We start from the raw sequence: 13,957 nt of genomic DNA, 5'->3' as shown, positions 1-13,957 counted from the left end.
CATCAAACAAATTTGATTAACACAAGCTGCAATTTTAAGGAATATTTTGTAATTTTTTTAACTGCAAATTTTGAAGTGTAGTATTAATTTCAGTAAAGGCTTGTATTTGCAGATCTCAATTTCACAAGGTGGGTGTTGGCACTTTTCCTTTTCAGTGAAGTAATGCTGAAGTCGGCTGCCAATTTTTCCCTCGCCAATACTTATTTTCTGCAACAACTGTTGCAGCAGAACACGTTTACTTGTTGCCTACGTTGAAGACAATCCGTAGCTGTTGGCAGATCCATGAGTTTAAAATCTGGAGCAAAGCCCGTGGTTTTCAAAGTCGTTCGAATTCGATGAATGCTGTAGTATTGAGCACATCCCCAGATATTGTAATTTATTTTACAATCATTTTTTTCCCCCATTATTGACGAGGTATTCTTGTCTAAATACTTCTTTGGAGGTTTCCAACTCCTGCTGCCAATCTTTTCTTCACCTCCTAGCTTTGACACGTCATGAATTAACTTTTGTTTTATTGACACTAAATTATCTAGCTCATGTTATCAAATGACAAACAACCATGAATCAGTTTGTTGGGCAGCATCTGTGGGGAGAGAGAAAGAGAGAGAATCTGAAATAAAAAAACAGAAAATGCTGGTAAAACTCAGCAGGTCAAGCAGCAACCGACATAGTACCACAGATGCTGCTTGACCCGAGTGTTGCCAGCATTTTCCGTTTCCATTTCAGATTTCCAGCATCTACAGTATTTTCCTTTTGTTAACATCAATCCATTTGTACAAGGTTAATCTCGGAATGTTGCTGTAGTACAAAGCTCAGCAGGTTTTCGATCGTGCCAATAATATCGTTTGTTGTCAATGAGCCTCCACCAATTAAAGGACGTCATTTACCATTTCCCCCCCCCCCCCCCCCCCATCTGTCAATATCGTGACTGCAGAGCAGCTAGGATTTAAAAAATGCACAAAGGTGCATTTAATTTTGCAGCTGTACCCGGATCATTAAGACCCCCCTTCTTTTTGTCATTGATACTCCCGAGAATTTGGAATTTTGAGTTTTTGAGTTGAATTTCAAGTTGTAATCCTCAATGTAAAATAAGATAACTTCAGACTGATGTGGGAAATGAATAAAAATCCTACCTTTTTGACCAACCACCTGGTACCCCCCTCAAGCCCCCAGTCCTAATATGACCTTTTACTCAGTACAGTAAGTACTGTGGAAGATTTCTCATAATGTTATTAGCAGGCATAAACAAAAATGAGGAAATGATTCATCTGTAGTACTGTCCAGTGATATCAACAGACAACGTAGATTCATCTAAACCGTCCAATGTGTACAGTGGGAAAATTGCATTCGCACTAATGTGCCTGCTGTAAGTGGGGACTGCACTCAGTATTGCAATAAATCTGCATTGTCTCCTCTCTCAAGCCTCTATCCTTCCTGTCATGTGGAGCCCAAACTGCATTCAGTATTTTAACTGAAGTTTTAAAGTTTTATAATAGGCTCATGGCTGCCACTTGGCTTTTATATTCTATATCTTATGCGATAAAACCTAGACTTGAATTACTTTTTTGTTCGCAGCCTTATCAATCTGTGATTCTGCCTTTAATACCACAAGAACCTGTACCCCTAAATCCCTCTGCTTCCGCAGCACTGAAACTGCTTCCATTCAGAGCATCATTTTTTTTTTAACCTATATGTATCACTTCACACTTATTGAGATTGAATTCCATCTACCACTTTTTAATCCATGTGCCCATGTTGTCAATATCCCATTTCAGCTTCCTTTGGTGGTTTAACTATACCTCATCATCTGCCAATTTTGACACCACTTCCCCTCAGTCTATATTCAAATCATGGATAAACACAGTGTACAGAAGTGGCCCCTGTGTGACCCCACTACCCACCTCCAACCACTCTGGAAAATCTGCCCTTCACTGCTCTACTCTGTTTTCTCCTTTGTAAATAATTGTTAGCCCCTTTAATTCCATACTCCTTCTCTTCTCCAGTAATGTCCTGCATTATCAAAGAGCTTTCCTAAAGTCCATGGACACGACATCCCCACTGTATTTCCGACTGAGGTTTGATGAGCGCGATCATCCCTCTGGAAATCTGTGCTAGCTATTTCGAACTATTAATCACGGTGCAAATGTTGAAAACATAAGCCAATATATATTTTAAAAATATATATTGTTGGTTATGACATCAGAACCATAGAGTATGTTTATATTTCTAACCAAAGTAAGGGAAAATCATTCAATTGTGTATGAGGGAGGCTGGGGCAGGAGTTCAAGCCCAGGAAGGAGAAGGAAGCTATTTTTCCCCAGTCATTGGAGTTGAATTTGACAACTTGAACCAGAGTGTCCTCGGATCTGCTGCTGTTCCGACGGTGCCCTTCCAGTGAAGTTAAGATTGCGGAACGGGCATACCTCAGGAAATTCCGGCCCTTGGAGTTTTCCAGTAACCTTGACTTGGAGTTAATCATCTCTATCAGAATGTTGGCCAAAGAGATTAGTGTTGCAAATTAATTACATTTTTGGCAATTCAAAATCTTTGTTCAACTTGATATTGAGTCAGCAGTTCGGTGTGTGCTGTTGACCTGTTTTTGCTCTTACGATCATGAGTTGGACGACTGCACGTGCCCTTGGAAACTTAATCTGATACTGTACAAGTTGCTGAATATGCACTTGGCAAAAATGTTACATTTCTCCAATTTAATATAGACCCAATTGGAATTATTATTTTTCTGTCAAAAATTACTAAGATATGTATTGGCTTGATATAAATATTGTAATTTGGATAGTATAATTGAGTGGGAAATGAAAATGAAGGTACATTCAGGCATTTTGCTGTATGATTTTTTAAATGCGTCTTAACTTTACCTGTTTCAAATTTATTTGAAGCAAATTTATATACTCATAATGCATATCAGTGCTTCTGAAAGGAGGATTCCAGTTCTGACACATGGTGGTAGAACCAAGTGTTGCTAAGCCAGATAAAGCACAGGCCACTTGTGAAGAAAAATTCAACTGAATGTAGTCCGACTTAAATTACCTTAACTACCCGAGACGACACCTGTCTCTTTCCACACCAGCTATCTTCATGGCTTGTATGTAGTTGCAAAATCAGGGCAGCATTCAGAATGTTTTTTCTGCTGTGGGCTCATGCCCGGAGACACTGAAAATCGTTTGAGGTAGGTCCCCGGAGAAGACTTTTAAATTTAATTTCGTCACTCTAAGCAGACCTACTAAATGCTGCTTTCGTTTGTCCTCAGAACAAATCCAAAAAAAGGTTATCAATTCCCGAATTAACTGTTGTGCTTAAACATCAATTTTAAACACCTCCAGCTTAAATGTTCAATTCCTAGAAAATAGCATAAAAGCAATTGCCTCCATTTGTTACGAGTTGCAAAGCAACTTTCAAGTGTGAAGAAGCATGAACGGTGGGTGCAGACAAATGGAGCCTGGTGAAGCAATGTTGCACAGTGAGTGGGGTCTTGTCTATTTTGGGCCTTTGGGAGCTGGACTCAAGTGCTGTCCAGATGAAAAGTTACTTGACACTAAATTCATGTGGTGAAGTTATTCTGAGTTTGGATTAACGTTCATGGTTGGGAGAGCCCATCTGACGTAATGCTCTCTGTTGACATTGGTAGCACAAGTGAAGACGTTCTCTCTCCGTCCCTCACTCCGTTCATCACAAACTGCCTTGAACTCTTCAAAAAAAATCCATATTTTGACAGATCGACTAATAACATACAATCTTAGGACCATGCTTGCTAATGTCATTTTGTAAATGGGATTTTCTGACTTGTCAGGTTTTTATGCATTCCAGTACTTCGAGATCTCCAGGACTTTTCAGTCCTGAAGTTAATTTAAAAAATACTGCAAATAATAGCATCTGTGAAGAGAAAAGCCAGCTTATGATGATCTGTGTGTGTATCCTTCATCTGAATGGGCAATAACCCATTCTTATCACTTCACTAATGCTGATGCCTGCTTTTATTCCACTTTCCAGCTTTTGCAGTCTACCTTGATGCTTTTCCCATTTCAACTCTTGTTCTCTTGAGTAACAGCTTCATTTGTTAACTTCCATTAATTTCCAATAGTTAACAACTGTGTTTGCATAGGGGAGCTAGAATGGCTGTTCCTTATTTGTGATCTGACTTCATAATTGTGTTTCTATTTTAGAGGTTATGAAGATCCGATTGAAGCAGAGATCATTGAAGATCGGATGCCGTATCTGACTGGAGTGTACAATGCACCACTGGCTCAGCCAGAAAGAGGGAGCATGGCCAGCCTAGACCGGCTCGGGAGACGCTCGCCATCTGTAGACAGCATCCGCAAAGATCCCAGGTGGCGGGACCCTGATCTTCCAGAGGTTATCGCAATGCTCAGCCATCACCTTGACCCAGTTAAATCAAATGCCGCTGCCTACCTGCAGCATCTGTGCTACGAGAATGACAAAATAAAAAAGGAAGTGAGGCAGCTGAAGGGCATACCTATTTTGGTGGGACTTCTGGATCACCTGAAGCCAGATGTCCATCGTAGGGCTTGTGGTGCTCTGAGAAATATCTCGTATGGTAAAGATCATGATAGCAAAGTGGCAATCAAGAATTGTGATGGAATTCCTGCTCTGGTTCGATTGCTGAGGAAGACCAATGACATGGAAGTTAGAGAACTAATTACAGGTAAGTACAGTGGGGAAATTACTCATTTTCAGAAATTGCACATCACGAGTCACTGCACTGAGCTTGTCTGTCACCAGATGGCTCCGTAGAATTGACACCAGCATGTTGGCTTTGGCCTTGAGTGTCAATCCCAAATGGTCAGTTTCTTTAAATTCAGTGCCAAACAAACTCTTAGCAGCACCCAGCTGGTGATAAATTTTTAAAGTACTTGTTCAAGGCAGGAACGGATAGTTTATTGTTGATGCCACGAATCTGCTTGCTGAGTGGCTCTTTGCCAGCTGACAGATCTGAAAAGCCGCGTCTTCGCAAGGCTGCGACCTGAAGTCACATTTCCCTTACGGCATAGGGAGAGATGACTGATGACATCGATTTAAATTGGGGAGAGGAGGTGAAAAGGGAGAAGTGCCTTCCATTGAAAATATTCAGTGCTTTCTTTTAAATGAAAATGCTACACTATGGTTGCTGGTACACCGCTTACTAATTTCTCCTATTTAGCAGCTACTTTCTACAGCAGTACTGGGTCAGATATTTCATGAGTTACATCAATAACTTAGTGAGATTTCCCCATGTGTCACTCACATTTAAATTTGTTGTTGGGAGCCTGTTTGTGTTGCTTTTCTCTCAATGGTGAATGCTTAGCAGTGCTGGATTAAGAGAAAGGATGGTACTGTTTATATTGGCAATGAAAATCTTTCTGCATTCGACCCAAACCTGCAAAGGTGTAATGAATATTGCTCATCTGTATTCAGAGCGTGAGGTGATTTTCAATTGACATGAACATGCGCACGGCTGTATGAATCTTTAGTTACATGATTATAAACTGTTCTACTTTATACAGCACCTGAATTAAGATTAAAATGCGTAATATAGCTTAAACCGTAGCATTTGTTTAGGTATTGGGATTTTAGCATTGATAGAGATGGCAAATAATGGCAAGTCAGTTGGTAAAATTCTAATGAACAGGAATATTATCTTGGTTGGTTACTACTGACATGAGGTGGCCTATCTGTATTCCATGCAATACTGAAATGCAATCTTGTGCCTATGCATGCAGACTGTGCTGACAGTCAATTTCTACAATAAGGTAATTGCAAATAATATGTGACATGAGGTATCTTCTGGTTGCTCTTTAGTTCTCCATTTTATACTTTTTTTTGGCTAAAGTTCGTGAATGCAAGAATATATAACCCAGTAACACATATCAATCAGATTTATATGACTAGGCTGACAGAAAATGAAGTAATTTAAAGATGCTGTTTCAGCTTGCCGAAGTTGGTACGACACTCTCCTCTGGGTTCAAGCCATTCTCCAGAACAAGTACGTAACCTGGGCTGACTTTTCACACCAGTACTGAGGGAGTGCTGCAATTTTGTAAGTGCCATCTTATCTCCTGGTATCTTGGCTAATATTATTCCATTGACAAACATCACTGAAACAAATGAACTCGCCATTCACCTCGCTGCTGGTTTTGGACCTGGTGTGTAAAATGGCTGCCATGTTCGTCCACGTAACAGGAACTGCGCACTGTAAATCATTATACATGCAGCAATTTTGGGCTGTTTGAGATATCTGACAAGGCTATTGAAAAGCGCACACTATCTTCTAATTTATGCAGCTAATAATTGATGCTTATAACTGACTTGTAATCAGGATTTATAAGATTCTGAATGGGATGAGGAATTGGTGTCAAAAGGGGGAATGGCTGTTGGCTGTTTCATGTCTCTGCAGTGAAGCAGTTCGACATGGCAGAACATTATCGCAGCCTGCACATTACAGGAGGCTATGGCAATCTGTTCCTGGGTAGTATGAGAAACAGCAAGTCAAGTATGCAGAGTACTGAGGCAGTGGTGCTTTGGTCTTACTGTCCAGTGTAGTAAGGGTTACATTTATATAACTGTTAAGTGTCGTGTGATGTAAATGCAATAACATTCTTTTCTAGAGTGACGTGTTATGAGGGAAATGTCGTCGTCTTCATCATCATAGGCAGTCCCTCGAATCGAGGATGACTTGCTTCCACGCCAAAAATGGATGAGTTCACAGGTGTTTCAATGAAGGACCTAATATTCCAGGTCCTGAACTACATGTTGAAGGGTGAAAGATGCCTGTGCGTGGATTTTTTTAACGTGTGGTGGCCATTGCACACCAGCCACCACACGGGCTTGACAGAGCTCGGTCTTGGTCCAGTGACAAGGATTAACCAAGACGACTGGAGACCAGCTCTGCTGCACGGACCTGGTGCGCGCACACACGCAGTGTGGGCTGGCCCCTGCTGCCCCTGGGCCCTCGCCTCTTCTGGGCCCGAACCCCTGTCTCTCCTGGACCCTGATCACGTCGCTCTTGGAACTGTTGCCGCTCCTTCGCCCCGTCCTGACCTTGCCACTCCTGCTGTACCTGCCCGCGCTCCAATCAGCGACCTGGATTTGGGTGAGGTCAAATGCAGTCGCCCTCTTCACAGCTGTCGCCCTCCTGCAGCAGCACGTGCTGTACATTGTAGTGGCATGCCACCATGCTCTTTTTTAGGCCCCGACCTGCCTCTGGTGTTCCTCGCAGGTCGAGGGAACTGTACCAGCAACTAGTTGATCTGTTTTTGATGGTAGAATTATTGGCTCGGACACTGGAAAAACACTCTGCACTCCCCTTCAAATAGTACCATGTGATTTTAATGTCTTGAACTGGGAGATGACACTTTGGTTGAATGTCTCATCCGAAAAGCAACAGCTCCAACAATGCAGCATTCCCTCAGTGCCTTGTTGGACCATCAGCATAGAATGAGTAGATTTGGGTACAGGGCCAGAAGAGAGATGCGCAACATTCACTGCTACTGGCGGGAAGGTAAACTCCGCTACTGTAGCAGAGTTCCGTCCCTCTACCACAAATTTAGGTAGCATAGGTAACAAATTTTGGTACACGGTTGCCAATCAGAGAGAGTAATGCTTGCCAGCCATTGATTTATGACAAATCGAAAGCCATCTGAAGGCCTATAAAAGAAGACACGTTATTCAAAACAAGTCATTGCACACTGATAAAAGTGCATTCTTCTTCCGTTCTCAAGAACAGTAGCTTAACCTGGCTACAGTCCAAGCCAAGGAAAGGAAGACCGCTCTTCCAAAACAAGTCTTCCGCCCCACCACCCAGTGAATTTTAATGTTCTGTGGAGATTTTTTTATGAAGGCAGAGTACATCAAAATTTATAATTTCCAGTGGAGTCTAAATTGAGGTACAATGTCTTGATTTTTAAAAATTATTTAAACACTGGGTTATTGAAAGTTATAAATCATTATTGGTCAAACAAATATTGCTCTGAAATGTTTCACTTCAAGTTGTTGATGACAACTCAGTAAAATAGCTTAGGTTGTCTTTGTTTAATCCTGCTCAGGCTGATCCTCTTTATTACAGTGAGATCGATGAAAGTAAATTCATGTGGACCAGTCACAATGAAAATCAGTGACTATGTACATGGAGCTTCGAGGAACTAATAGCAACATTTATCTTTTATTTCTACTTCAAATGAAGTGAAGCATCAGATTCTCTTGCAGGATTTACCTGCAGTAGAATACTGTTGTTCTTCAATTTGTATTTTGGTCAGCCTGCTGCCTTGACGTGCAGAAACTCATCACCATGTTTCAATCTCCAAACCAAGCTGCTGAGAAGTCCAAAGATGTACAGTTTCTGTTTGCCCAGTATGTAGACTTGTAAGCAGAGGTCATTACAGGAAAAACAGAAGTATTGGAAAGAGATGAGCTTAATATCTGATGACAATTACTTTAGTTTTACAGAATTGCAAAACCCAAGGATTAATAATGGATTTATTGTTTGAATTTGATATTGCACTAATCCCCACAGTCAGCTTGTTGTGTAATGTAGTTGGTACATTACTATTTGGCAGGACCTCGTGCTTGAATCTCTTGCTATCGTGCTTTCCCAGTGGATGATGTTGATGGGACATTTTTTTGGCAATATGGTTTACCCAGTTTTTAATTTTGGAAAAATGTGTCCTTTTTTAAAGGACAAAAAAAATCAAGTCTCATTGTTTCCTTACACAATTTCTACACAGTAGTTACAACATAGATTTTATGATGAAATGTAGCAATAATAGACCCATTAGTTGTGATAAATAGTCATTTTTGTGATTCATTTCCACCCCGTTTTAAGATGCTGGTTACAAGTGGAGGATATTGTCTTTGGATGTGGTTATTGATTAAAATTTTCTCGGATCCCAACCCTGCAGGCTGTTTTGCATTTGGAAGCTCAGTTACTTTCCTTCCCTCCCTACCATTTTCTAGCACAGCTTCCGCTAATACAAAACCCTACTTGCACACTGTTGTGTGGTACTTTTCTTTTCGAGCCCTGAGTGCCATTTGTTACTATCGAAGGGCCCAAGTTTCAAGCCGCGCCTTGAACGGCGCAGTCCCGATCTGGATGCGCGTTTTTCGCGCCACAATGTGCGCCTAAAATAAAAAGTCCAGATTCTCCACCTCCCTGCAGGTCCTCTGGCCCTCGGCGCAGCGCAGCAGGAGCTGTAGGGGGCGGAGCCAGGTCCCTGCGCTGAAAACAGTGCCGGGACCTCAGCACATGCACGCTACAGTGGACACGCATGTGCAGTAGCTCCAGGCGCCCAAAACTGTGTGGGAGGGGCCGAAGCACGCAGCCCCTAGCCCTGGCCGAATGGCCTCACTGGGGCTGCGTGGATAAGGCTGCCTCCCACGGCCAGCTCCTGCTTCCTCCCGACCCGACTCGACTCCCGCTTCCCGCCTTCGGACCGGACCCGACACTGACCTGACTCCCACTTCCTCCCCCGCCCCCCGGACCCGACATCGACCTGACTCCCGCTTCCCACCCGACCCGACTCCCGCTCCCCCACCTCCGGACCGGACCCGACACCGACCCGACTCCCGCTTCCCCCCCGCCCCCGCCTCCAGACCGGACCCGACACCGACCCTGACCCGACTCCCGCTCCCCCCCCCCCCCCCGGACTCGATCCGACCTGACCTCCCTCCCCCCGACCTGACCTCCCTCCCCCCGACCTGACCTCCCTCTCCCTCCCTCCCCCCGAACCGAATCGACCTCCTTCCCACCACCCCCCCGACCCGTGCTCCCCCCCCGACCCGACCCGACCCAATGCCACCTACCTGTAAATCTGGTGCTGGGGACGGGCCCTGCCCGAAGTCTTGGGCCCGGCCCGTTCAGCCTCACTCCCCCTTCTCCTTCTTTCTCCCCCCCCCCCCCCCCCACAATCTCCTTTCCTTCCCCACCCCCCCCCATCTCCTTTCTCCCCCATCCCTCCCCCCGCTGTCAGAAACACAGACACTGATAGACAGAGAATGAGAGACACAGACATAGAGATAGAGACACACTGGGCGGTGGGGGGGGGGCATCCCAGCACGCTCTTGGAGGGCTCCCGGTGCTGCAGTCGGTAAGTAGAAAATGTTTTGTTTTATTGATTTTTTTTTTAAATTGGTTGATTTATCATTTATTATTGATGATGGCTCTTTATTTGTAAAACTGAAGTGTTGAATGTTTGTAAACTTCCCTTGAAACCCTCCCCAACCATTCCCTACTCCTGATTTGTAACCTACGCCTGATTTTCTAAAGTGCAGACAAGGTTTTTTCGAGCGTACAAAAATCTTCACTTACTCCATTCTAAGTTAGTTTGGAATAAGTTTTCACTGACGGAACTTTGAAAACAGGCGTAAGTGGCCGGACACGCCCCCTTTTGGAAAAAAAAGTTCTGTTCCAAAGTGAAACTGTTCTAACTGACTAGAACTGGAGCAAACTAAATGACGAGAATTCTGATTTCTAAGATACTCCGTTCTACACCAGTTGCTCCTAAAAATCAGGAGCAAATCATGTGGAAACTTGGGGCCAATATCTCTAAGTAATTGGGCAAGTTTGTTTTTTTGTTTTCAAAAATGTTTCTTTTGCGAATGTTTTCATTTCTAGAAAGAATAATTAAATTTAATGTTAATTGTGCATCTAAAATATGTTTCATTGGAACACTTCTTGGTGCACCTTGTGTCAAGACCTTTTTAACGAATTAATAACATTGCATTTGGTGACCAGAGGCCAAATCTAATTTCTTTGCAATAGCTTGTTAACACACAGTTAGCCAACTTCTGGTCTGTGCTTTTATTTGAATTGGCGAGGCTGTGCTGAAATAGAATTGAAAACCCAGATTGGTTTCCAGTTTGGTGGTGTCGTTAGTTTGGGTCAGTGTAGGAGGGCCTTAAAATATGTTTCCTGCTGCCATAAGCAATAAATCCTTATGAAATTCCATGTAGTTTTGTCCATGTTGGTCTCGTGGTGGGTCCGTTTCTGTGCCCTCTCTGGAGGAGGTTATGGCGAGGTGGTAATGGATGTTCTTCAAATGTTTGCTGGTCACACATGCATCTGAATATGGTCGCCACATAAAATGTCACTCGATTTAATGGATTTTGTCATGAAATCTGTTGCCTCCTCCACACGGTTTTGATTGCCTTTGCTATTCCTGAAAGCAATATTCTTGTCTGAGTTGGTGCAGCATATCCTTCCTTGGAGGGTAACTTTTTTTGGGCTCCTCAACAGTTGTGCTGTACCTTCGGGTAGATTTGTCCAGTAATCACCAAGTGTTGGAAACAGGATGGGTTCTGGGATACTTATAAGGTGATTAAACGTTTAATCCTGTCTTTTACCATGTTTTTGTTGGATTGGGAGACCTTGTTTCAAACATTGGTTTTGAATGTGTGTCGAGTAAATTGCATTATTCTGTTGGGAGTTAATTTAATATAAACAGAGTATTAGGGTATTTTAACCATGTGCATTTCAATAGATCTCTTCATATAAAGAACAGTTTGTCAGGATTTTCGAGGACGAAGATGAGAAAATGTGAATGGGAAGCAGGATATGGGAGAGGAAACTGATGTTTGGGGAGGTGGCAGAACCAAGGACCAGAGAGATTTTCGGAGGCTGTTGAATGCGGGAAGGGCGCTGCAGGTGAGGGATTCGGGAGGGAGCTTGTGGTGGACTCAAAGAAATGAGGGGTAGTTCACTTGCAGGAGCAAGGTGGTGCGTTCTTGGATGTACAACTAAACAGGGAGGATCGTTGGCATTTGTGGGAGGTAGCCATGAAGAGATTTGAGAATGAGGATCTCATAATCAATCTGCTCTGGCACAGGATGGAAGTGGAGCTTGGTGAAGACTCGAGTGATTGGCGTGCAACAATTTGCATAAGAGAGGACATGGGCGACAGCGTTCTGGTCGAGTTGTATTTTGTGGTGTGTGAAGATCGGCATTCCAGTGAAGAAAGCATCGGAGAAATCCAGCCTCAGTGATAGATATGGATTAAGATCTTGGCACTGGTGGGCAAGATGTCGGGTTAGAGACAGTTAATGTTTGAAAGGTGGAAGAAAGTAGTCTTGGTAATGGTCTGGCTATGGGGAAAGAAGCTGAGCTTGGGTTTTGTGTTTTCATTGATTGAAACTATTTTGTGGGGGGGCTGAAAATGGATGTGTGATGTCAATGGTGAGGTCTGAGACCACAGATTTTGCGTGATGCTCAGTTCGACATGGTTATATTTTATGCCAGAATTGGTTTGTTAACTTATCCTTCAACAGCATGAAGTGACTGCTACAGAATTAGATCATCGTTCCATTGATGAATGTCCTGAGCTTTCACCCTTTCGCACAGTAGTTTTCAAATTCTCCGACTGGGGACTCTCCACAAATACTGTTGCGCATCAGGCATAAAGCTTCTGAAAGACAAGTCAAAAGGTAGTGTTATCACTACAGAAAACATAAAATCATCGAAATTTGCAACACAGGAGGCCATCAGCCCATTGTGTCCGTGCCGGCCGACACAGCTATCCAGCCCTATCCCACTTTCCAGCTCTGTCCGTAGCCCTGTAGGTTACGGCACTTCAAATGCATATCCAAGTACTTTTTAAATGTATTGAGGGTTTCTGCCTCTACCACCCTTTCAGGCAGTGAGTTCCAGACCCCCCCCCCACCCTCGGTGAAGAAATTTCCCCTCAAATCCCCTCTAAATGTCCGACCAAAGACTTTAAATCTATACCCCCTGGTCGTTGACCCCTCTACTAAGAGAAACAGGTCCTCCTTATCCACTCTATCTGGACCACTCATAATTTTATACACCTCAATTCGGTCTCTCCTCAGCCTCCTCTGCTCCAAAGAACCCCAGCCTATCCAATCTTTCCCCTTAACTAAAATTCTCCAGTCCAGGCAACATCCTCGTAAATCTCCTCTGTACCTTCTCTAGTGCAATCACATCTTGTCATGTGGTGACCAGAACTGCACGTAGTACTCTAGATGTGGCATAACTGGTGTTTTATACAGTTTAAGCATGACCTCCCAGTTCATATATTCTGTGCCTCCACTAATAAAGGCAAGTATCCTCTCTGCCACCTTAACCATCTTATCGACCTGTCCTGCCTTCAGGGATCTGTGGACATGCACTCCAAGATCCCTCTGTTCATCTACACTTCAGTGTCCTACCAGTGTATTCCCTTGCCTTGTTAGCCCTCCCTAAATGCATTACCTCACACTTCTCCAGATTGAATTCCATTTGCCCACCTAACCAGTCCATTGATCTCTTGTCCACAGCTTTCTTCTTTTAATTATCAACCACACGGACAATTTTTGTATCATCTGCAAACTTCTTAATCATACCTACTACATTCAAGTCTAAATCATTAATATCTACACCACAAAAAGCAAGGGAGCCAGCACTGAGCCCTGTGGGACCCCACGAGAAACAGCCTTCCAGTCACAAACACCCATCAGCCATTACCCTTTGCTTCCTGCTTCTGAGCCAATTTTGGATCCTTGCCACTTTGCCCTGGATCCTATGAGCTTTTACTTTCGTGACCAGTCTGCCATGTGGGACCTTATCAAAAGCCTGGCTAAAATCCATATACCTGCATCAAGTGCACTACCCTGATCGACCCTCTTTTATTCGGTAGTGTGCTTGTCAAGATGGAGACAAAAATGCAAAAAGAATGGTGCCTTGAGTGTCTCCTGAACAGTGTTGACCATTTTGATGGTTTTGTTCTGGTGGGTATTGTTGCTCTACCTTATACAAATTAATAGTTTATTATTCATTTGAGACTTGCTTTAAATATGGATAGATGACTCCTATTTCACCTCCAAACAAATCAATAATTACAAATTAACTAGTTTTGATGTGTAGCAGACGTATGTGTTATACAGGAAGTAACCTGTGAAAATGAACCCACACTCGAGTCACTTGCCTATTTTTCCAGTAAGTAGTTACTCCCAGTCATTG

At 43.3% G+C, this 13,957-nt stretch overlaps 1 protein-coding gene across 1 annotated transcript in view; it reads left to right on the top strand.

The window, feature by feature from the left end:
• Positions 1-13,957, top strand: part of arvcfb (ARVCF delta catenin family member b) — a 370,176-nt gene that overhangs the window by 251,447 nt on the left and 104,772 nt on the right. The window contains exon 8 of the mRNA XM_070888063.1: positions 4,182-4,681. Coding sequence (XP_070744164.1) covers positions 4,182-4,681 — 500 coding nt within the window. The remainder of the gene's footprint in view (positions 1-4,181; positions 4,682-13,957) is intronic.

This window comes from Pristiophorus japonicus, chromosome 8 (genome assembly GCF_044704955.1).
Source record: "Pristiophorus japonicus isolate sPriJap1 chromosome 8, sPriJap1.hap1, whole genome shotgun sequence".
Classification (NCBI taxonomy): Eukaryota; Metazoa; Chordata; class Chondrichthyes; family Pristiophoridae; genus Pristiophorus; species Pristiophorus japonicus.
The sequence above is the reverse complement of the archived record's forward strand: the minus strand, read 5'-3'. Positions and strand labels throughout refer to the sequence as shown.